Source organism: Polypterus senegalus, chromosome 2 (assembly GCF_016835505.1).
Source record: "Polypterus senegalus isolate Bchr_013 chromosome 2, ASM1683550v1, whole genome shotgun sequence".
In the NCBI taxonomy this organism is placed as follows: Eukaryota; Metazoa; Chordata; class Cladistia; order Polypteriformes; family Polypteridae; genus Polypterus; species Polypterus senegalus.
The window spans coordinates 260,101,649-260,125,154 of NC_053155.1; the positions used below are offsets into that span (position 1 = coordinate 260,101,649).

Genomic DNA, 23,506 nt, shown 5'->3' on the forward strand with positions numbered 1-23,506 from the left:
ATATATATATATATATATATATGGGCGCACGGTGGCGCAGTGGTAGCGCTGCTGCCTCGCAGTTAGGAGATCCGGGTTCGCTTCCCGGGTCCTCCCTGCGTGGAGTTTGCATGTTCTCCCTGTGTCTGCGTGGGTTTCCTCCGGGCGCTCCGGTTTCCTCCCACAATCCAAAGGGGTTAGGTGGATTGGCGATTCTAAATTGGCCCTAGTGTGTGCTTGGTGTGTTTGTGTGTGTCCTGCGGTGGGTTGGCACCCTGCCCGGGATTGGTTCCTGCCTTGTGCCCTGTGTTGGCTGGGATTGGCTCCAGCAGACCCCCGTGACCCTGTATTCGGATTCAGCGGATTAGAAAATGGATGGATGGATATATATAGAGTACAGATATACAGAGTACATCCCCAAAATTTGCGGAGGTTTCTTTAATTGTGAAAAACCACAAATTTTGGATGTGGTTAAAAAATGCCTATTTTCATAGTTCAAACCTTAAATATGCCCCCAAAAGTTTTTACTTTAATTTCAAACTCAGCTTAATACATTACCTAAAAATAAAGAATGTAAAGGTAAACCTGCATACTGTACTGCTATGTCTCCCACAGTGCTAGAATGTAAAATACCGATGTTACTGCTATATGTACTGTAATTCATGCAAGTGTGTTTTCATTGTCAGAAGCCTTAGAAGATGCAGGGCATTTCGGCGGTATCGTGGGGCTTTAACCCTTAAACTGCCACATACTTGGGGGTTAATGCATCCCTGGATGCAAAATACTTTTTTGCTGCACTTTAACTAAATGTCACAATTCACAAAGAAAAAGAGAAATTTTAATAGAACACATTTTTTCATGCAAAGAGCATCACAATTACTGCAACACTAATCATTATACACACTGATAATGAAATGTAAAAACTATTTAAAAAAAAAAAACTACTGGAACAGTGTGCAGCTGACGCCATGGATGTAAATCACTTAGCCAACTACTCTTGAACTGGATGCACTCAAGCACATAGAGGCCAACGTTGACGCTTACCAGGCTAGTCTAGTGCAGCAGCTTAATTCCAGGGGCAGTGCTGCAGGGTTTAACGCTTGGGTCACAGAATTGCACAGAAACACAGGAGATTGTAGAGACAGGAACTTTATTCAAACACTTCAAACAAACCTGTCTCTTTCAGAAGTAAAAGGAGCTTGGTATGCAGTTTGTTATCGATTAAACAATAGACAAACATCATAAGGGAGCACAACCCCCAACAGGAGTAGCTAATGTCTGGGGGAGGGGAGAAGAGAGAAGCAATGCAATTAGCCAAAAAAGACAGGTACTGTTCAGGTTTTTAAGTAAGCGTAGCACGAGAAGCTGCAATCGAGAAGACAATGATTTATTTATTTTTATGGTGGAGATTTCAGGAACGCAACCGACCCAAGCACATTCACAAACAGAGACAAAAACAAAGCAAACTGGTAATCAAACAGCAAATAAAGAATGTAATGAAAACAAATGAAATAAGAAAACAACGATAGCACCCCGTTCCACTTACGGCGATTACACATTAAATACAACAAAGCACAAACAAAACACACACAGTAAATCATGAAAAAGTTCATGATAAACGACAACAGATGAAATGTAATCATTAAAATAGTCCAGAGATCCACACGTTGAATGGGAATGTACAGATAGTCCTGCTGGTAGTTACTGAAATGTTGAAGACAGGTGGACGGATTCAGGAGCGCTCCTTTCTTTGCAGGATGGCCATGAATCCATTTACAGTCCTCATGTACACAGGCAGACGGCAGACAGTCCAGATGCACGAAACGATCCAGGACAAAATGAATAAGTACAGGTAACCCAACAGAGAGCAGACAGACAGGAACTTGAAACACAAATTACAAAAACTTTTCTTTTTTTTGCTTTTCGTCACTGGCCCCCTTTTTTTTTTTATTCATTTTATTGCACTCCATACAAAGCAATCAAGTTTTTACAAAAGAAAAATTAGAGTTAAGAACAGATCGATCCCCACCCTGAGAGAGAGAGCAAGCCAAACGGTAAAATTTAAGGCTTGTAAACATACCTAAATTAATAAATTCTCTATGCTTCTATGAACTTATTTTAAAATATTACTGATTAGATCCTGCCATGTTTTGAAAAAGTCTGTACAGATCCTCTAACTGAGTATTTGATTTTTCCAATTTCAAATAATATAACACATCAGTTTCCCACTGACTTAAAGAGGAGAGTTTGGGTTCTTCCAGTTTATCAGAATAAGTCTGCGTGCCAAAAGTGTAGTGAATGCAATCACAATTTGTTTGTCTTTCTCCACTTTAAGCCCCTCTGGAAGAACCCCAAACACAGCTGTTAATGGGTTAGGAGGGATTGTGAGTCCAAGGCTGTCTGAAGGTAATTAAAAATTTTTGTCCAGAATAATGTTAATTTGGTGCAGGCCCAGAACATGTGACCTAGTGAGGCTGGGACTTGGTTGCAACGCTCACAGGTTGGATCATGCCCTGGAAACATTTTGGAGAGTCTTAGTCGAGACAGATGTGCTCGATATATAATTTTGAGTTGTATAATTGTATGCTTTGCATATGGAGCTTGAGTGAATTCTCTGCATTGCTACTTTCCACTCCTTTTCTGATATATTAATTGAGAGATCTTTTCCCAGTGTCCTCTTGGATCTTTGAAAGGAGGGATTGTAAAATGATTTTATATATTGTAGAGATGGAGTCTAAGTCCTTGAGATTGAGCAATATTTTTCCAGCATGGATGAGGGTGCAAGATGAGGAAAATCTGGAAGGTTCTGTTTAACAAAGTTCCTGATTTGAAGATAGTGAAAGAAATGTGTAGCTGGAATGTTAAATTTGGAATGTAATTGTTCATAGGATGCAAAGACGTTGTCTATATAAAGATCTCTAAGCAAGTTAATTCCAAATTTTTCCAGATATTAAAACTGCATATGTTTGTGAAGGTTGAAAGAGGTGGTTCTCTTGCAGAGGTGCCACAGATAGAAGCTTCTCCGTCTTAAAATGCTTTCTACATTGGTTCCAGATTCTAAGTGAGTGGAGCACAATTGGGTTATTTGTATATTGCCGATAGCGTGTGTTTATTGGAGCACAGAGCAAGGAATACAAAGAAGTACTGCAGGATTTTACTTCTATTGGTCCAAGCCTGTGTATGTTCTTCTATTTGTGTCCAGGTTCTTATCACCTGTATATTTGCTGCCCAGTAATAAAACTGGAAGTTAGGTAGAGCCATGCCGCCTTCTGCCTTTTGTCTTTGTAGGGTCGCTCTTTTGATGCGTGGATGTTTTGAATTCCAAATAAATGAGGTTATTGTTGAATCTAATTGCTTAAAGAATGATTTATTAATGTATATTGGGATGTTTTGAAATAAAAAGGAGCTTAGGAAGAATATTCATCTTAACAGTGTTAATTCTTCCAGCTAGTGTGAGATGAAGGGTTGACCATCTATGCAAGTCTTGTTTAATTTTTTCCATGCAGACGTGAAATTTTGTTGATAAAGAGCTTTATGTTTACTTGTGATGTTTACCCGAGGTATTTAAACTGTTCTGCAATGATAAAAGGTAGGGTGTCTAATCTAATATTATATGCTTGAGAATTCACTGGAAAGAGTACACTTTTATTCAGATTAATTCTGAGACCAGAGATCTTTTGAAATTCTGTGAGTGCTGCTAAGACTGCAGGCACAGAATTTTCTGGGTCCGATATATACAGTACCATGTCATCTGCATATAATGAGATTTTCTGTTCCAGTCCTTCTCTGCTAATCCCCTTTATCTGATCAGTATTTCGACAATGTATTGCCAGTGGTTCAATGGCAATTGCAAACAGCAGCGGTGACAAGGGCATCCTTGTCTAGTGCCACGCTCTAGTTTAAAGTAGTCTGAGCAAATGTTATTGATGCAAACTGAAGCTTCTGGGTTAGTATACAGTAATTTAATCCATGCACAAATGTTTGGGCCAAACCCAAACTTCTCCAATGTAGTAAAAAGGTATTTCCATTCAATCATGTCGAATGCTTTTTCTGCATCCAATGATAATAATATTTCTGGGGTGTTTGATTTAGTTGGTGAGTATATTACATTAAACAGGCGTCAAGATTTGAAGATAAGTGTCGGCCCCTAATAAATCCAGTTTGGTCTTGTGATATTACGAGGGAGCACTTTCTCCATCCTTCTAGCTATGATTTTAGAGAGTATTTTAACGTCGTTATTCAGAAGTGAAATTGGTCTGTATGATGCACATTGTAATAAGTCCTTATTTTGTTTTGGAAAGACAGTGATTAGTGCTTGGCAAAGGTTTGTGGAAGAGATTGGTTATCTCTGGCTTCTGTAAATGTTGCTAATAGGAGGGAGCTAGCTGAGGGAGAATTTCTTGTAAAATTCTGCAGGGTAGCCATCAGGGCCTGCTGCTTTCCACCTTGGAGTGACTTTATAGCATCTAGTAATTCTGATAATGCCAGAGGTTTATCAAGTTCCTCCACACTAAAAGCGTCTATTTGTGGTATCTGTAATGTATCCAGAAATGCATTAGATTGTGTATTGTCTTCTTTAAACTCAGTAGTATATAGGGATTTATAGTAGTCTCTGAAAGTGTGCATTATATTTTTGTGTTCGATGATTTTATCTCCGTTCGTGTTAGTGATTACCGAGATTGTGTTGCGCACTTCTTGCTTGTGAATTTGTTGAGCTAAAAGCTTATTAGCTTTCTCTCCATGTTCATAATAATGATGTCTGGATTTGTAAATTAGTTGTTCAGTTTCTTTAGTTGTCAAGAGGTTTAATTCTGAATGTAGAGCCTGCCTCCTCCTATGTAGAGTCTCGCTTGGTAGTCTGGCATGTTCTTCATCTATTTTAGTAATTTCGCTTTTTATCTCTGCTACTTTCTTGGCTTCGGATTTATTTCTGTGGGAAAGATATGAGATAATCTGTCCTCTTAAGAAGGCCTTAAGAGTTTCCCAGAGTATTCCTGCAGAGATCTCGGGGATGTATTTGTCTCTAGAAAGAATTTGATTTGTTTGGATATAAATTCAGTACAATTCTCGTCAGCTAATAGAAGCGGGTTGAGGCTTCATCTGCGAGGTGAGTGTATGGGGCTTAGTAATTTTAGCTCCAAGATCATAGGTGCATGGTCAGAAATAACAATAGCATCGTATTTACAAGATTTAATCTTAGGCAAGAAGTTATTGTCTATAAAGAAGTAATCAATCCTTGAGTAGCAATGATGTACTGGTGAGTAGAAAGAATATGTTCTTGAATTTGGGTTTAAAAACCTCCAGGGATCTGATAAGTTGTGATCAGTTATAAACTTTGTAATTATCTTTTGGTGTTAGATGCGTTCCCCTGTGGAGGAAGTCCTATCTAAAAGTGGATTTAGAACACAATTAAAGTCCCCAGCCATTATAACTTTATGAGTGTTCAGATTGGGAATGGATGCAAATAAATTTTGTATAAATTCCATTTATCAAAATCATTTTACAGTTAGATAAGTCTCCCATAACCATTACATATCTCCCTTCAGGATCCAATACTACATCTGATGCTACAAATGGTACTGTTCTATGTATGAGAATTCCCACCCTCTAGTTTTCTTTGTAAAACTAGAATGGAACATTTGGCCAGTCCAGTCTTTTGCAGCCGGAACTGATCCTTGCTTAGTAAGTGGGTTTCCTGTAAAAATACTATTTTAGCATTTAGACCTGTTAGGTGAGAGAGTACTTTCTTTCTCTTTAATTCGTGATTCAGGCCTTTAACATTCCAGCTTACGAAGTTAACTGTCCCATCATGGAGACACTGATTCTGAGTTTTTGATGTCATTTTATAGTCTTAACTGGAAGTGAGACAGCTTAGGTCTTAATTTCCTATTTCCCCTAGAGTTGTTGCCATGCAGCTTATTATTACGTTGGTAGTTATAATTATAAAGATTAATAGGATAGATTAGGTATAGATCAAGCCTGCTCTCTTTCTCTCCCCCCCTTAACCCCCCAACCTCCCTTTTGCCTCCCCAAGTGAGACTAAAACCCACTTCACGCAGTCCCAGACCTCTGACATACCCAGAGACAGAGCACGTCCAAAGCAAAACAAGCCCTCATGCAGCGGCTTTAGGGTTAAAAGATAGAGATATCTGTTACCAATATAGTCTTTAAAAAAAAAAAAAAAGAATTTTGCACTTAAAACATATATATAGTCTTCAGCAATTTTAGTGCATTAAGATGATACACCCAGATAATAAACCCGGTGATGGTGTTAAAAATGTGTCCAAAATAAGCATAACAAGTCTTAATGCAGTAATAGCAATAACAATAAACCAAGGGTATGATATTGAACAGTCTCATTTAGGATAGACATGAAATAATTAGAAAAAAAGAAAAAAAAAAAAGAAAAAAAGTAATTAAGCACAATAAAACATAAACAGATAGCGCCTAGTAATACTAAGTAATAATGAGAATATATGAGAATATATGCTGATAAAACCCGTATTTTAAAACAATAGATCAGACAGTAGATTATTAATCCTTGCTTTATCCTTGACCGCCATGACTCACTATTATGTATCAGAATAGTCCCAGGATCAGCTTTCTTAATCCCTTTTCTGCTTCTTTCTTGCTAGCGAAGACATAGAATTGACCTTGCCATTCCACTTTCAGTTTTGCCGGATACAAGAGGCTGTATTTGACGCTGGCTTGCCGTAACCGCTGTTTAATGTTGTAGAAGGCTGCGCGTTTAGTAGCTGTTGCTGGAGAGAAGTCAGGAAATACGAATGTGGTTATTTTCATATATAATATCTTCCTTGTTTCTGAGGAGTGCCATCACCTCTAGCTTAAATGATAATCGTTCAAAACGAACTATAAAAGACCTTGGTCTGGGTCTAACAGTGTTTGATCCAGACGCGTAAGCGCTGCTATCTCAGATTCTGCTTTAAAGTTGTCCCCGATTATTTTAGAAAAAAGTTCAGCTGCGAATTTCACCGGGTTTGAACTTTTCAATTCTCAGGCAGACCTTCAATTCTGACGTTATACCTTTTACTTCCATCTTCCAAAGCAGCCAGTCTGTCTCCGAGTTTTTTGCATTTGGAGCTGACATTTTCTGCTTTTTCTTCAGCACTGGTAGCTAAATTTTCGGCTAATTCAATCCTAGTCGTGAATGTCTCCTTGAGATCCTCCAATTGATCAGTAAGCGTTTCAATTTTACCCAGCACCCGTCGCATTTCTTGTCGCAGCCTTTCATTTGCCTTTTGCAGCATCAACCGTTGCATTTCGTTTGCTTGCTGCCATTCCTGTTTCAATTCCAGCAACTCTTGTTTCAGCCTCTCATGTGCCTTTGCCCTTGCTTTCTCATTTGCCTTCTCGGTTTTCTTTATATCTTGTACGATCTCAGCGAGCATCACCTCCAGTTTAGACATTTTAATAGTGCTTTCTTGTACCGTAGGTGAAGCATCAGGCTCTACTGTAGCTGGTGCCCCCGCTATTCCCGGCTCGCGTGGAGTAATTGAGATTGCGGACTGTAAGGCCCTTTCCAGTTTCAGGTGGCCCCCTTTTTAAAAGCTGTGCTGACATCATTTCACTTCAACAGCCCCAGCAACCTCAGCAGAAGACAAAGCAGAGCCACTGCAGGGACTGCTGGGAGTTGCAGTTTCAAATTCTATTGGCTACTTTCACCCTGTCAACTCACGGCTTTCTCTACAGTTGCTTCCAGTTCTCTCTACAGTACAGTATTGCCACGACAAAAGCCATAAAAATTGCAGAGGATATTTGCAGTTTCTGCTAACAATTATTAGTTAGGTTCTATGGAAAAATCCGCGAATGACTGAGGCCACGAACTCTGAATCGTGACTTCGCGGGAGTCTACTGTATAATTATATATGTATAATTATATATGCCGTAATTACTCGTGTACCATGCGCCCTCGTGTAAGACGCATACCCTAATTTTTTACAAAGAATCGCAAAAATCATTTTGCCCCATGTATGACGCACGTTGTGATTGTATAGGTAGTGTTTAAAAAGGGAGAGCGAGAGAGAGCGCGAGTGCATGAGCAAGAAAGAGAGAGAGAGAGCAAGCGAGCCCAAGCAGAAGAAGTTAACATTACAGAATTCCATTTCCTCGTGTATAATGCGCACCTGATTTTGTAATGCTATTTTTCGTGAAAACATGTGTGCGTGGTACATGTGTAAATATGGTTTATGTAAGCATTCAGCCTATTTTTGTTCCAGTACCTTTTTGTTTCAACACCTATTGTTTGCAGACCATCTTATTCAGTCTGCCTGACCATGGCTTGGTATTAACAGAACCCCTAAGTTTGAACACTACTGTCATGCATTTTCAGATCTTTGGATATCTTTTTATGTAATTTTCTTGATTTATACAATTCAACAACCTTTTCTCGCAGGTTCTTTGATATTTCTTTTGCTTTCCCCATGGCTTGGTGTCCACTAATATCAGAGCAGATCTGCACTGTGGACACCGGGGCACCAAAGTGCCACACATTGAGGAATGGGATAAAATGCCCAAATCCAGGTGTGAAATGTTTGTAGAAACTTACTCAAGAAAATTGAAAGCCTTAAATGCTGCTGAAGGGTATCTTGCAAAGTACTAAAGGGTCTGAATACTTACATGAATAAAATTGCAAACTTTTCTGAAAACTTGTTGTGACTTTGTCATAATTGGTCATTGAGTATAGATTGATAGGCAAAAATAGCCAATTTATTAATTTAAAATTCTACACCGCAAAGTTGAAAGAAAGAGAAGGCTTCTAAATACATTCTGAATCCACTGTGTCTGCTTGTACTTGTATGTGAATATGCATGTAACAATGATACGATTACAATACACATAAGTTATAAAGTTATTAATATAATATGAAGAAAAAAATACTTTAGGTTTAAATAAGAGAAATTAGGTTATTTAAAGATAGACAAAACTCCTTGGGCTGAAGGGATGTTATTTCTAAACTGTTGTTCTAGCAATCATAGGACACATACATTAACATGTACATTAAGACCAAAAATTACAAATGTTCTTTCCAATAAGAAGTAAGCTAAAATGATTAAGAGTAATTTTAAACCAGTCAGCCTTATTTTCAGCATTGACCTAGAATATAAAAGATATGAAAGCAACATTCTTTAATAGTTTGTTGCCTCCGTTAGTTTGAGAATGGTTTTAGACTATTTTAATTGAAGTAATTGACAAAAGAAAAGAATGCAGAACACTTTGCTTACACTTTCTTGTCTGTGTGGATTGTTTTTTTCTACTTGAGTGTTGTTGTGACAGCCCAGTGATGCCCATACTAAGTAAATTGATGACTCTTGATTGTACCTGTTGGATTATTGCAGGAAAGGGAACTGTGATGAGCTATTGCTTCATACAGGGTTAGCGCCTTTCCTGTGCCTACTGATAAAATGAAAAAAAAATGTTATATTGCACTTGTCTATAGTACCAGGCAACCCCCTGTTGAATTACAGAAAAGTATTTCTACTCAAATACAAATTAAGAAAAAAATTATGTTGTTAAATATTTTTTTTTATATTTGCCAGATTATGACACAAATACATCTTCATATTGCAGCAAAGTTTATTTCTTCTTATAAAGCTGTTTATTGATCAAGAATGTTTTAACAGAAAAGGCTCCTTTCTAATTCCTTATATTTGTCTCCTTACATTTATTTTTATTTATAGACTCACAACCTGTAGTACATGTAATTACATCAAGAGGATCTGACTGGGGTGAGCACGAGGTTGCTGTGGAATCTGCCCCCACAATAATTTATCAGGATGTCTCTGGAGAGTCTCAGTCAGCAACCTCCACCATAAAAGCATTACTAGAACTGCAGCAGACAACAGGTAATAATTCCTATTGCTTGTTTTTATGTTTGAGGCGTAGGCCCACTTCTTTGACAGAGGTGATACAATCAGTATAATAATGCATTTAATTGTTCTAGTGTGTTTTCTAGAAAAACACAATTTTTTTCACTACAGCTATGCCAAGTTTCTGTGACACATTTGTCTGTATAAAATTGTGAGCACACTTTTAGAATTTTCAGGATCCCTTTAAAAATGGTTTCTAAAATGTGATTTGATCTTCAGACATATTAATAAATAATAGATGAATTAAATACATAACCACACACAATTTTGCACTGTCTATTCTTATTGAAAATAATTTAAAAAATATTCAAGGTTTAGTATGGAGGAAGTTGGAAACCTGGTTAGATTTATTAACAAGTGGTACCTCCTTTACCGTAGTTCCCTTCACCAAATGCTTCCTATAGCTGCTGATCACAGCTGCACGAGATTTCAAAGGTACTCTTTGCAGAGCAGTTCCAGTTCATTAATATTTCTGAGATGTCTTGTACAGATCAGTGGTGTTGTACAATATCCAGATGTTCATTCTCAAACTTGAAATAGGCAGCATTGTTTTTTATGGAAAAATTTTACTAAATGCTTACCTCATGCAAACACTTTTCTTGTTAAGTGTTTTTTCTTATCATTAATTGATGGACATGTTATTCAATGCAAAAGAATCCTGCAGATCTTTACTTATCACCTGTTTCATTAGGCATTACAGACCAATGAACCTCCACATTGTTAGGGGACAATGTCTTTTATGACCCTTTCCAGTTTTTTAAGTTTTGAAAATCATTTTCTGGAGTTGTGAAAACTCATTTGATCTGGCTTTGTTATATTTCATGTGAACCTTAATGTGAAGAACATTAAAGCAAAACTGGGATTTTTTTTTCTTCTTTTAATTTTTTTGAGTAGGACAGGGCATGCCAAGCCCACACCTGATTAATTAGAGCCATTTTTTTAGTTAGTAAGGATATGTTAAATTGATATAAGTATTTTCTTAGTTATGTTAAAATATTTGCCTATTTATTAATGCATAGCTTATGGGAGGTTCTATTATATCCCCCACAAGCAAAATTGAAATAAAATATTCTATTTCTTGTCCCTATGACTACAGATTAGTCCCAGTTGATGATTTGCCTTGCAGTTGGTAAGGCATGGAGGGCAAACAGTTTTCAAACCATACCCGCAACATATCGTATTGGCCATTTAATGTGCTGTACCCTGTACATATAGAACAAGTTGTTTGCTTCTGTGCAATAGCTACACTACTCCTGAACACTAATGGAGAAACCATATTTAGTTCTGGTAATTTAACAGATCAAAGATTAATCTCAGAACAAGGTGTTTTTTTAATAGCAGTTACAGTAGGTGAAATAATATTCTGTTTAAAACAACATCCCCATAGCATGTTAAATACAAAAAACTGGGTTTTTTTTTCTGCTTGCCAAATATCCATCCATCCATCCATCCATCAGTTGACTTTTAGAAATAATTAATCATAGAATTGTAAGGAGTTGGGGTTGGGTGCTTATAGAATTTTGAAAAAAGTAATTGATACTTACAATTCTGAAAATCTTTACATGTGCTATTTTGGTGTACCATATCAAACAATCAATTCGTAAAACAGGATTTGGACCAAAACTTAATTTGTAAGAGAATTTCAGTATCTTTCAGAAGAAATACAGTTATACTAAAAAAACAGTGACCTAAAACAAATATTTTATTTTTTAAACTATAAGGAAGAATTTTTGAGTTTTGAAATAGCCAAGTCAAATTTGACAACTCAATATCTGTAACATGTTCTGATATTAAGATCAGCTGGTCATTCTTTACTGGTGGTGGCCATGTGATATTTAAAGATACCAAAAATATAGATTTTCTATATGATACGTACCCCTTACAATTTGCAGTGATGGCCACAAAAAAAAAAAATATTTTCATGGAGAACGCTGATAACATTTCTGATACAATGGGAGTCTATAGTGACCAATGCTGTGCAACACAAAACAATATCAAAAATGTCCCTGAAAAAAAAAATCACATTACTTGTGCCACATAATTCACATGTCAGTTCGTCCAGTTGTATTCTCAGAACATACAAAAGAGATGTATTTTTCCTCAAATACTTTATAATTAATACTTCTAGAAAATGAAAGAAGTCCGCAAACAAGAAGCTCCTTCACATAGGATCACACTATTGAACTATCTTCCTTCATATTAATTTGTCAAGAGCCCTGTCTTTAAAACTCAAATATCTATAGAGATTTACAGTTAATCACTGAGTGGACAGCCCCTTCAGATTATATACTGTCATTTATGAGAACTTAAGTCTAATGAGTTGTGTCCTACTACATACATGGTGGTGTCTGTCACTGTTTTATGACTAAAAACTGTTAAACGTGCTGTTTTATTAAATCAATTGATGTTAAAATATAATTTATGAAAGGCTTTAAATATATATCACGAATGAACAAGAAACTTTAACATAAAAACAAGAGTCCCTTCGTGGCTGAATCTGTAGTTTAAATTAGTTTTATTATAAACATTTCCTATTCCTTACCTCTAGGAATAACTGCTTTGCTCTTTTTTTTTCTCTCTCTTTCCTCATCCTTTCATCAATCCTTTAAACGTTTTTCATTATTAAATTAATTTATTTTTGTTTACTTACAGTAAAGGAAAAGGGAGAGTCCAAACCCAGGCAACATACGATTGATCTGAGTCAGATGGCTGTCCCAATCCAGGTTGCTCAGGAAAAGAGACAGTCCCCAGAAAGCCCTGTTATCAGCAGTGTTGAATCTGATATGGTTACTGAATATAACCCATCCGGTATGAATAGTTTGACTTCCATTTACAATCTACCCTTACTAGAGCATACCAGTTGATACAAAGCTTAGCCAGCCCTGCAACATCTTTGATGGAGTACATTTAATAGCCTTCAGCTGACACACCAACATTATCTCCTCTAGGTTTACAAGAAAAACATCATTGTCCTGAGAAAGAAAGCCTTTGCTGTATTTATTAGCATAATTGTTGTTCTTAGTATAATGTAGTAAAGCATAATGTTTTATGAGTATAGTTACCCTAGTTGAATATGGACTTCTGAATTAGACTTTATGTAAATTAACAAATTGTCTCTGGGTCTATGACTGATGTAGTAGCAGCTGTTCGCTGTTTTTCCACAACATTTAATAATTTAATTATCTACAAAATCTTACAGATATTGAGTACTTAATGATTGCACTGTTGCTTACAAGTTTATTATACCCATTACTTAAAGGAATGTTTTACATTTTACATTTGAAGTTCCTTTTTAAACTTCTGTTGTTTAAATATTTTTGCTAGTGATGACAGAATTTTTTAGAATCTCAAACCGTCATTATCGAATGCAATCCATATGCCTGTTGTTTAAACTGCAAAATTATGGTCAAGAGTCTTCATTGACACTGAATATTTGAAGAAAAATAAAACTGCCTAATTTGTACAGAAACAATATTATAGAATATGATATTGAGGTCTGTGAGATCTGTGACATGCAGAGCAAGTTTACCAGAGACTTGACTGATTATTTCAAAGGCTATGACAGTTGACTTCATTGGCCCATACCATTTAAAGAGAGGTGACATCATTCACTGATGCTGAGAACTGGATCAATAAATGAGCCACTGACTTGCTGAAATGGGACTCCAATTGTGGCACCCATTATGACACTTGGAATTGACTGCATACCTTCAGCGGCCATGTCTGGACTAGTGTCAGGCCTACACAGACGGGCATTGAATCATCTGTGAGTCACATAAGGAGACAATGAGGACAACAGTCCAAATCTGTCTAAATCTATGACACAATTATGGAAATACAAGTGTGAAATATTGTAGGAGTCTAGCTATGATTGTATTTGACAGATTTGCATCATTCTCTCAATGACCTATTGCCTCCCTATAGGAGCAGATGTACTGTGCTTCGTAGGAGGTGCAACCATTCAGAGTTTGTATGCCCATATCTTATAGCAAAACCAGTGAAATTACCAACTGGGTTGGTTTGACCTAATGCTAAAAACCATCATGCCTGTCTTGACTGTAGATCAATAAATCAGTCATTCATTTGATCTAGCTTTGTAATGTTTTCTTACTCCTACTTGCCTTATTCTTGTTTTTATACAAACTAATCCAATGCCTTTTGAATTCAGTTATGTTTTTGTATTATTTTCTTTGCGCATTTTAATTTTGTGTTAATATTATTTATTATTATCATCATCTTTTTAAAGAGATCCTTCAACAGTAAAACATTAAAGAGATATGTAAACTTAAGTTTAGGTAGTTAAAAAAATTAAAAAGACAATATGATATTGTAATTTCAGAATTAGCTGAAACCCTATTACTATCATAATTATTTAGACTAACTCCAGTTCAGTATATTTAATTATTTCAAATGTTTGAAGTCAAACCAGAGTGTGGCAGATGAATACATTTAGTCTAAAAGCTTTGTCAGATTTGTAATAGCTTAGATATAGCCATTGATTTTTACTTTGTGTTCTTCTCAAAGGTAAGTCCACAAAACCTGTGCTATCTTCGGCAAGCATCAGTAGTGGAGAAATGGCCCTGACATCTCTTTTGTCGGCTACTCAGCAGCAGTCATCTTTACAACGGTCACAAGCTCAGACACAGACAGGACAGACCCCAGTGGTTGTAAAATCTCTTCCAACATCTTCTGCAGTCACGGTTACACGCATTATGCAGCAGGTAATTTTGAGGCAATCGTTAATATCATTTATGCTGAGAAAAATGTCATTCTTTTATAAATGCTGTCTCCTCCAAACACCCTTCTGTAAAATTTTAATCATACCTGTAGTTCATAATTTGCCATCATTTTAGCTTCTTAGTTTGAAACCAAGGAATAATAAAGCAGACTTTTACAAGTATTTACATGTTGGAACTTGTGGGCACCATGTATAGAATAGATATTCTACTCAGAGGTTCCCAAAAACTGCTGAAAAACAATACCGTTTTGGTCCTTCAGTGTTAAACCTTAATGTACATGCATAGTGGAAATCCAGAAAAGAGCAGGTGGTTCCCAAACTTTTTTATTCCAAGGTCATCCCCAGCCCATATCACCCAACCCCAATGTTATGTCACCCGGTCATGAGACCACATTAATATAAAGCCAGTGATGCAAAGCTGAGCATTATTTTGGATGTTAGTGCCAACAGCATTCCCGCAGCATGATTTGGACAATATAAAACGTATTATTCAAACTTTAACAGACTTTTGATGAATAGGTGATAAAACATCATGTGATAACTCTTGGCTGAGGTACTTTAATTTTGCAGGAATTGAAATGTTTTGATGTATCCTCATTTTTTATCTTAAATTTTTAGGTACTGAACTCTTATTATGTAAACCTGAAGATGATATTTCTTCAAGATTGTTAATTATTTTTGTTTGGGTCTAAGTTTTTTAATTTTCCATGTGTACGCCAAAAGCTTTTGAAAGTATTTTAAATGTGAAAACAGTTCTGCAATTCAGTGTTTTTTCTAGTTTTAAGATATTTTTTAGTTTTAATTTTTGATTTAATTCCTTAAACTTTTTATTTAGCTTTATTTTTTCGCCTTTTTTTAAATTTTACTTTTTGTTCTTTTTTGTTTTTATTTACTTTAACCTTTAATTTTTGCTATATTTTATTACTCACCAAAATGTCCACATAGACAAGTTTATAAGTGTAAAAAATGTTTTCTTTATAGTTGCCAAATTATAAATCAGTCATGTTGTATGTATCAATTAAATACCCACAATTGTACTGTCTGTACTTGTACTTTTCTAGATAATATGACAGTTCAAGGCTTCCAGAATAATTTAACATGCAAGAATGAAATAACAGGTGTTATTTGTTACCTTAATCTGCAACAAGTTTAACCAAATCTTTGTTTAATTTCAATTACGGCTTTTTTTTTCATTTTAGAGATTTTCTTTGCGAGGAGTAAGATCACCGACACACACACACACTTTTATTTTGGTATCTCCTGATGCAGACTATATGTTATCTACCCATTTCAAAGCATTGAAAGTGTATTTTGCAGGGAATTCTTACTTTGTATTAGCATTACTACTTGAACTGTGATAACAATAATTGCAAAAATAGAGTTCATTAAAGTTCAATAGAGAGCATTTCTACAAGCATACCATTTACATTAAATACTGAACATCTGTTATAGCAACATCTCAGATCTTTCACTTAATAAGTAACATGCAAAACCTGGGTGGCTTCCTGTGGGCCTAAATTTGGAAGGTGTAATTTAACAATATGTTTAGGAATAAACAGAATTTGGCAACTGAATGTACTTAATGACACACTTCTAATATTCAGCTAATAAACAATGTCTGAAATTAAGCACACACAGTCCACATTTAAATGGGGAGAACATGCAAACTCCCTATAGACACTGGCCAGTTTAGCAATCAAACATGAACTCATGCCACTATATAATAATAATTTATTTTATTTATATAACACCTTTTGAATGTTCAAAGTGCTTCACAAATAGTCAAAGGAATACAATAGAAATAAAAGAAAAGGTAACATTAATAACACGGGATACAAATTAATGTAATTTTAGGTGACCTATCAAGACTTCAGTTTGCAATGAATCTGATAGCTCTAATGCTTTGCCACTAGTGAGCCATATATTAAGCACAGAAATATCAGATAAAGAAACGTGTTTGTTATTACAGAGTTTATTTCCATACAAAACAGATTTGGTACATTGCTCTTGTTAAAATAAACTGAGAGGGTTGATGTATTTCAGAATTAACAGTGCTGGCGACCTCCAAATCGGAGCACATCACAATTGTCTCTTAAAAAATTTACAATACTGCAGCATTCAAAATATATTATGACTATTGTAGTCCATCCATTTCTTATCAACGAAGCATCTAACATATAGACGTTCATCACAACAGTGTGATGGAATGCGCAGTGCAACCCATGTTGGAACATCAGTACTAATAACCTGATTAAAACTAAACATATAAGTGTCATCTTCCAAAGTAATGTGTGGGGTGTTCTAATTTAAGCACCTTTTCATTGAAATTTAGTGCAAGTTGCCTGTCATTCACTGATGATGGATCATCTGTGACTGATCGTTAGTTATGGCAAGTGAAGTCCATAGAATAAGTCATTGACAAATGATGAGGCTTTGGTATTTGCTCTTGGTTCTAGAAAGCAAAGCTTGCTGTTCGATGAAATGACCAATGAAATGTACAGATTCATACGCTGGCAGTGAGTAATACATGTACACAAATCAGTGCCTCTCCCTAACCAAATTTATGACTGTGTGGTATTAAATAATAATTAATAAATATACTGTACTGACAACTGGTTATTCACATGTACATTATGCGCAAAGACTAGTGTGGTGAAAATCAAAATTGTATTTCCTCATTTTTCTTTATTTCTACTTTTCATTTTTTCTTTTTTTTTTTGTTTTAGTTAACAAAAATTGTTTTTTTTTCATTAACAACATCGTTTTGGTTTTCTTTAACAAGAATAATGCTGGTGCAATTTGATATGGCAAAAAGGCCTTTCAATACTTTACATTTTTAAAAAAAGTATACAATTACATTTGATTCCAGATCAAAACCAGGAGTAAAGTAACTCGCAATTTACATACAATGTTTGGTCAAAAAAGAGAAAAATGACTTATAATTGGTTCAGAGTTAATGTAAATGCTGGGTCTGTTTCATGGCTGCCCAGTTCTTCTTCTAGGTTCAGCCCATTGCTGTATTTATTTTTTTAAGGAATGATGAAGGTTGTCAAACATTAGCAACTCAAAGCTTTCTGCTGTTTATTAATATTGCATTTACAGAATTAAAATGAAATACTAGATATGTTAATTTTATTATTTATAATTGTTAACATTTGTATTTCTTCCTCAATACATTCCTTCTGTAGCAGTCTGCAAATTTCCAAAACTGTTCTGAAAATGATGAGTGAGTGCGTTAATGAGGAAGATGCTTTGCAGACTGCTTGCATTGAGTTGATAAAGACAGCACTCTCCTGTTATGATGCTCTGTTTTGCAAAAATTCAATGTGTTGTTCCTGAGCAGTCATCATCCTGCAGTTGAATGGCTCAGAGAGGTGATGAGTAAGACAGAGCAGTGACCTCGGACCCCACGGGAAGGAATTGGCACAGATGGTGGGCACGGAATAGGAGGACAAGGTCAGGTGAAGACTTGCTGCAGGAACACTCTGAGATGGATTGGTGTAACTGAAATGCAGCATAGCATTGAGACTTGGGTTTTGTCCATTGTTAAAGAACGGTCTTTTTTAAGGCCCACTCTCTAGGCCTCTGGGTGAGAATTGCAGCACTAGTCTAGAACTACACTGATAGAGGACTACATTCATGCAACAGTTTCAGTTATGTCTATGTAAAAACTATGTGAGACAATTTAAAAACAATCTTCAAAGTTGTAATGGATTTTTTTTTTTTGAACGCCAATCATGCTAGGAGTGCCCCCAGTTTAAAAACCACTGATCTAGACAATACAAACCTGACTATAAAAGAGGGGATTAATGTTCTGTTACAGTTGACGTCCCCTTTATCAAGTGCTGAGCATTTGTAAGGATAGAAGGAGAATCATACAGCAAAACACCAAAATATTTTGGAGGAAAACCTGTTGGCCTTTGCGAGAATCCACAAAATGCACAGATACATATTTACTTGTTAGCATTGCAACAACTATGAGCAACTGGACTGACTTTTAAATTGAAATGTAAATGTTCTTGGGTGTTCCAGTCAAAGAATTGACCCAAATCCAGTTAATCCCTGGAAAGAATTCAGTTTATCACTGGTGCCTGCTGGAATTTGAAATTTGTTTGAACAGTTCTGTTTAATTAATTAGCAAACACTACTAAATCTCAGTGTGCTGTGTGTGTAAATATCAGTCCATTTCTAGTGAAACAGTTTTTAGGCATTTTTTTTTTTGTTTTTTTAAACCCCCATTCAATCACAAAATGTTACTGGGCATTTAAACACCAAATCATGTTTTCTGTGTTACTTCTTTAAAAGAGCATATAATTTAATTTTAATTGATTTTTTTTAAAACATTTCATGTGTTTTATATAACAGTTTATCTTGAAGATTAAATTTTACACATAGTCCTGAATTTAACAATTATTAGACTAATTGATGATTTATTAAATTTTGTCTTTCTCTAATCTGTCTGTCGCTGGGAAAATGTTTAGAGGCAACTTGGGCCCTAGAGCTAATTATTATACAACTAGCAAAATACCTGCACTTCACAGCAGAGAAGTAGTGTGTTAAAGAAGTTATGAAAAAGAAAAGGAAACATTTTAAAAATAACGTAACATGATTGTCAATGTAATTGTTTTGTCACTGTTATGAGTGTTGCTGTCATATATATATATATATATATATATATATACACACACACACACACACACATAAACATATACATACAAAGCTTGCAAAGCCCCCTTGAACTATTCCACATTTTGTCACATTACAGCCACAAACATGAATCAATTTTATTGGAATTCCACGTGAAAGACCAATACAAAGTGGTGTACGCGTGAGAAGTGGAACGAAAATCATACATGATTCCAAACAATTTTTACAAATAAATAACTGAAAAGTGGGGTGTGCGTAATTATTCAGCCCCGGAGTCAATACTTTGTAGAACCACCTTTTGCCGCAATTACAGCTGCCAGTCTTTTAGGGTATGTCTCTACCAGCTTTGCACATCTAGAGACTGAAATCCTTGCCCATTCTTCTTTGCAAAACAGCTCCAGCTCAGTCAGATTAGATGGACAGCGTTTGTGAACAGCAGTTTTCAGATCTTGCCACAGATTCTCGATTGGATTTAGATCTGGACTCTAACACATGGATATTTTTTGTTTTAAACCATTCCATTGTTGCCCTTGCTTTATGTTTAAGGTTGTTGTCCTGCTGGAAGGTGAACCTCCGCCCCAGTCTCAAGTCTTTTGCAGACTCCAAGAAGTTTTCTTCCAAGATTGCCCTGTATTTGGCTCCATCCATCTTCCCATCAACTCTGACCAGCTTCCCTGTCCCTGCTGAAGAGAAGCACCCCCAGAGCATGATGCTGCCACCATCATCATATTTGACAGTGGGGATGGTGTGTTCAGAGTGATGTGCAGTGTTAGTTTTCCGCCACACATAGCGTTTTGCAATTTGGCCAAAATGTTCCATTTTGGCCTCATCTGACCAGAGCACCTTCTTCCACATGTTTGCTGTGTCCCCCACAAGGCTTGTGGCAAACTGCAAACGGGACTTCTTATGGTTTTCTGTTAACAACGGCTTTCTTCTTGCCACTCTTCCATAAAGGCCAACTTTGTGCAGTGCACGACTAATAGTTGTCCTATGGACAGATTCCCCCACCTGAGCTGTAGATATCTGCAGCTCGTCCAGAGTCACCATGGGCCTCTTGGCTGCATTTCTGATCAGCGCTTTCCTTGTTCGGCCTGTGAGTTTAGGTGGACGGCCTTGTCTTGGTAGGTTTACAGTTGTGCCATACTTTTTCCATTTCTGAATGATCGCTTGAACAGTGCTCCGTGAGATGTTCAAGGGTTTGGAAATCTTTTTGTAGCATAAGCCTGCTTTAAATTTCTCAATAACTTTATCCCTGACCTGTCTGGTGTGTTTTTTGGACTTTATGGTGTTGTTGCTCCCAATATTCTCTTAGACAACCTCTGAGGCCATCACAGAGCAGCTGTATTTGTACTGACATTAGATTACACACAGGTGCACTCTATTTAGTCATTAGCACTCATCAGGCAATGTCTATGGGCAGCTGACTGCACTCAGACCAAAGGGGGCAGAATAATTACACACACCCCACTTTGCAGTTATTTTTTTGTAAAAATTGTTTGGAATCATGTATGATTTTCCTTCCACTTCTCATGTGTACACCACTTTGTATTGGTCTTTCACGTGGAATTCCAATAAAATTGATTCATGGTTGTGGCTGTAATGTGACAAAATGTGGAAAAGTTCAAGGGGACCGAATACTTTTGCAAGCCACTGTATATATATATATCTACACATACACACACATATATATATATCTACTCATACACACACACACACATATATATATATATATATATATATATATATATATATATATATATATATATATATATATATATATATATATATATATATATATAGATACACAGATATACATATATATATACAGATATATTTATACATATCTACATATATATATATATATATAAATATCTACATATATATATATATACTGTATATAGCAAAATCCCTGCGTTTCGCAGCGACAGAGAACTGCTTTTAAATTTTTATTAAGAAAAGAAAACCTTTTTAAACTGAGGGAAAATATACCAATAACTATCTGTTAAGGATCTCTTTGTAAACCACGTTGTCAGTGGTATGTATTGCCTTATATGGGCAGGAACTAAATTAAGTGGGAGGCGTAACTCCGCCTCCCATGGGCATCGAGCAGAAGTCTATTATAGTATATAGACGAAAAAATAGGTTCCAGTTATGACCATTACGCGTAGAATTTCGAAATGAAACCTGCGGAACTTTTGTAAGTAAGCTGTAAGGAATGAGCCTGCCAAATTTCAGCCTTCTATCTACACGGGAAGTTGGAGAATTAGTGATTATGAGTAGATTAGTAGATGAGTCAGTGAGTGAGTGAGTGAGTCGGTGAGGGCTTTGCCTTTTATTAGTATAGATATATATACACACACACACACACACAAAAAGAAAAAAGACGTTGCCAGTGAATTTGGAATTTCACCATTGACGCTCTCAACTTTCTTGAAAAAAAAAGAAGAAAAATCTTGGGTTGCAAACATATGTGAACTGCTGCATTTGAAGACGTCGAAAAAGTTTTTATGTGGTTCAGTGATGCTCATTCAAGAAACATTCCTATTAATGCGGCACTCATTCAAGAAAATGTGAGGTTTGTAAACTCTCTTGGGACCTCCCCCAACTAGACAGCACACTGAAGACCATCCCGAAGTCCAAACTCCGCATCCATGGGGTATCTCAAAAGAGTTCAGAAACCTCACAATATGAAGAAGAAAAGGATGATTCGGCTCCTGATGATAACTGTGCTGCCTACAACATGCTTCCATTTAGATAATATTCACGTTGAATTCCTCCCACACAAATGCGCAGCAGTGCTTCAGCCATTGGATTTGGGCATCATTCGCACCCTGAAAGTGTATTATCGCAAAGAAATGCTGAGAAAAATTCTTGTCAGCATAACTTGTAGGTAGGAGATTAAAATTAACGTGAAAGAAGATATCGAAATGATTGTAAACGCCTGGGCGCAAGTTAAAGAAAGCACTATAGTAACAAATACAGAATCTCATTACATCGAAATATTCTTTAGGTCCCTGGGAGTTCTTTGTAACAGAATTTTCCCTACCTACCTCATATACAGTGGTGTGAAAAACTATTTGCCCCCTTCCTGATTTCTTATTCTTTTGCATGTTTGTCACACAAAATGTTTCTGATCATCAAACATATTTAACCATTAGTCAAATACAACACAAGTAAACACAAAATGCAGTTTTTAAATGATGGTTTTTATTATTTAGGGAGAAAAAAAATCCAAACCTACATGGCCCTGTGTGAAAAAGTAATTGCCCCCTTGTTAAAAAAATAACCTAACTGTGGTGTATCACACCTGAGTTCAATTTCTGTAGCCACCCCCAGGCCTGATTACTGCCACACCTGTTTCAATCAAGAAATCCCTTAAATAGGAGCTGCCTGACACAGAGAAGTAGACCAAAAGCACCTCAAAAGCTAGACATCATGCCAAGATCCAAAGAAATTCAGGAACAAATGAGAACAGAAGTAATTGAGATCTATCAGTCTGGTAAAGTTTATAAAGCCATTTCTAAAGCTTTGGGACTCCAGCGAACCACAGTGAGAGCCATTATCCACAAATGGCAAAAACATGGAACAGTGGTGAACCTTCCCAGGAGTGGCCGGCCAACCAAAATTACCCCAAGAGCGCAGAGACGACTCATCTGAGAGGTCACAAAAGACCCCAGGACAACGTCTAAAGAACTGCAAGCCTCACTTGCCTCAATTAAGGTCAGTGTTCACGACTCCACCATAAGAAAGAGACTGGGCAAAAACGGCCTGCATGGCAGATTTCAAGACGCAAACCACTGTTAAGCAAAAAGAACATTAGGGCTCGTCTCAATTTTGCTAAGAAACATCTCAATGATTGCCAAGACTTTTGGGAAAATACCTTGTGGACTGATGAGACAAAAGTTGAACTTTTTGGAAGGCAAATGTTATATCTGGCGTAAAAGGAACACAGCATTTCAGAAAAGAACATCATACCAACAGTAAAATATGGTGGTGGTAGTGTGATGGTCTGGGGTTGTTTTGCTGCTTCAGGACCTGGAAGGCTTGCTGTGATAGATGGAACCATGAATTCTACTGTCTACCAAAAATCCTGAAGGAGAATGTCCGGCCATCAGTTCGTCAACTCAACCTGAAGCGATCTTGGGTGCTGCAACAGGACATTGACCCAAAACACACCAGCAAATCCACCTCTGAATGGCTGAAGAAAACAAAATGAAGACTTTGGAGTGGCCTAGTCAAAGTCCTGACCTGAATC

At 36.4% G+C, this 23,506-nt stretch overlaps 1 protein-coding gene across 2 annotated transcripts in view; it reads left to right on the top strand.

The window, feature by feature from the left end:
• Nucleotides 1–23,506, top strand: part of emsy (EMSY transcriptional repressor, BRCA2 interacting) — an 89,315-nt gene that overhangs the window by 45,660 nt on the left and 20,149 nt on the right. For both annotated transcript variants that reach the window (XM_039745432.1, XM_039745433.1), the window contains exons 15-17: nucleotides 9,678–9,842; nucleotides 12,519–12,674; nucleotides 14,391–14,587. In XM_039745432.1, the coding sequence (XP_039601366.1) occupies nucleotides 9,678–9,842; nucleotides 12,519–12,674; nucleotides 14,391–14,587 (518 nt within the window). The remainder of the gene's footprint in view (nucleotides 1–9,677; nucleotides 9,843–12,518; nucleotides 12,675–14,390; nucleotides 14,588–23,506) is intronic.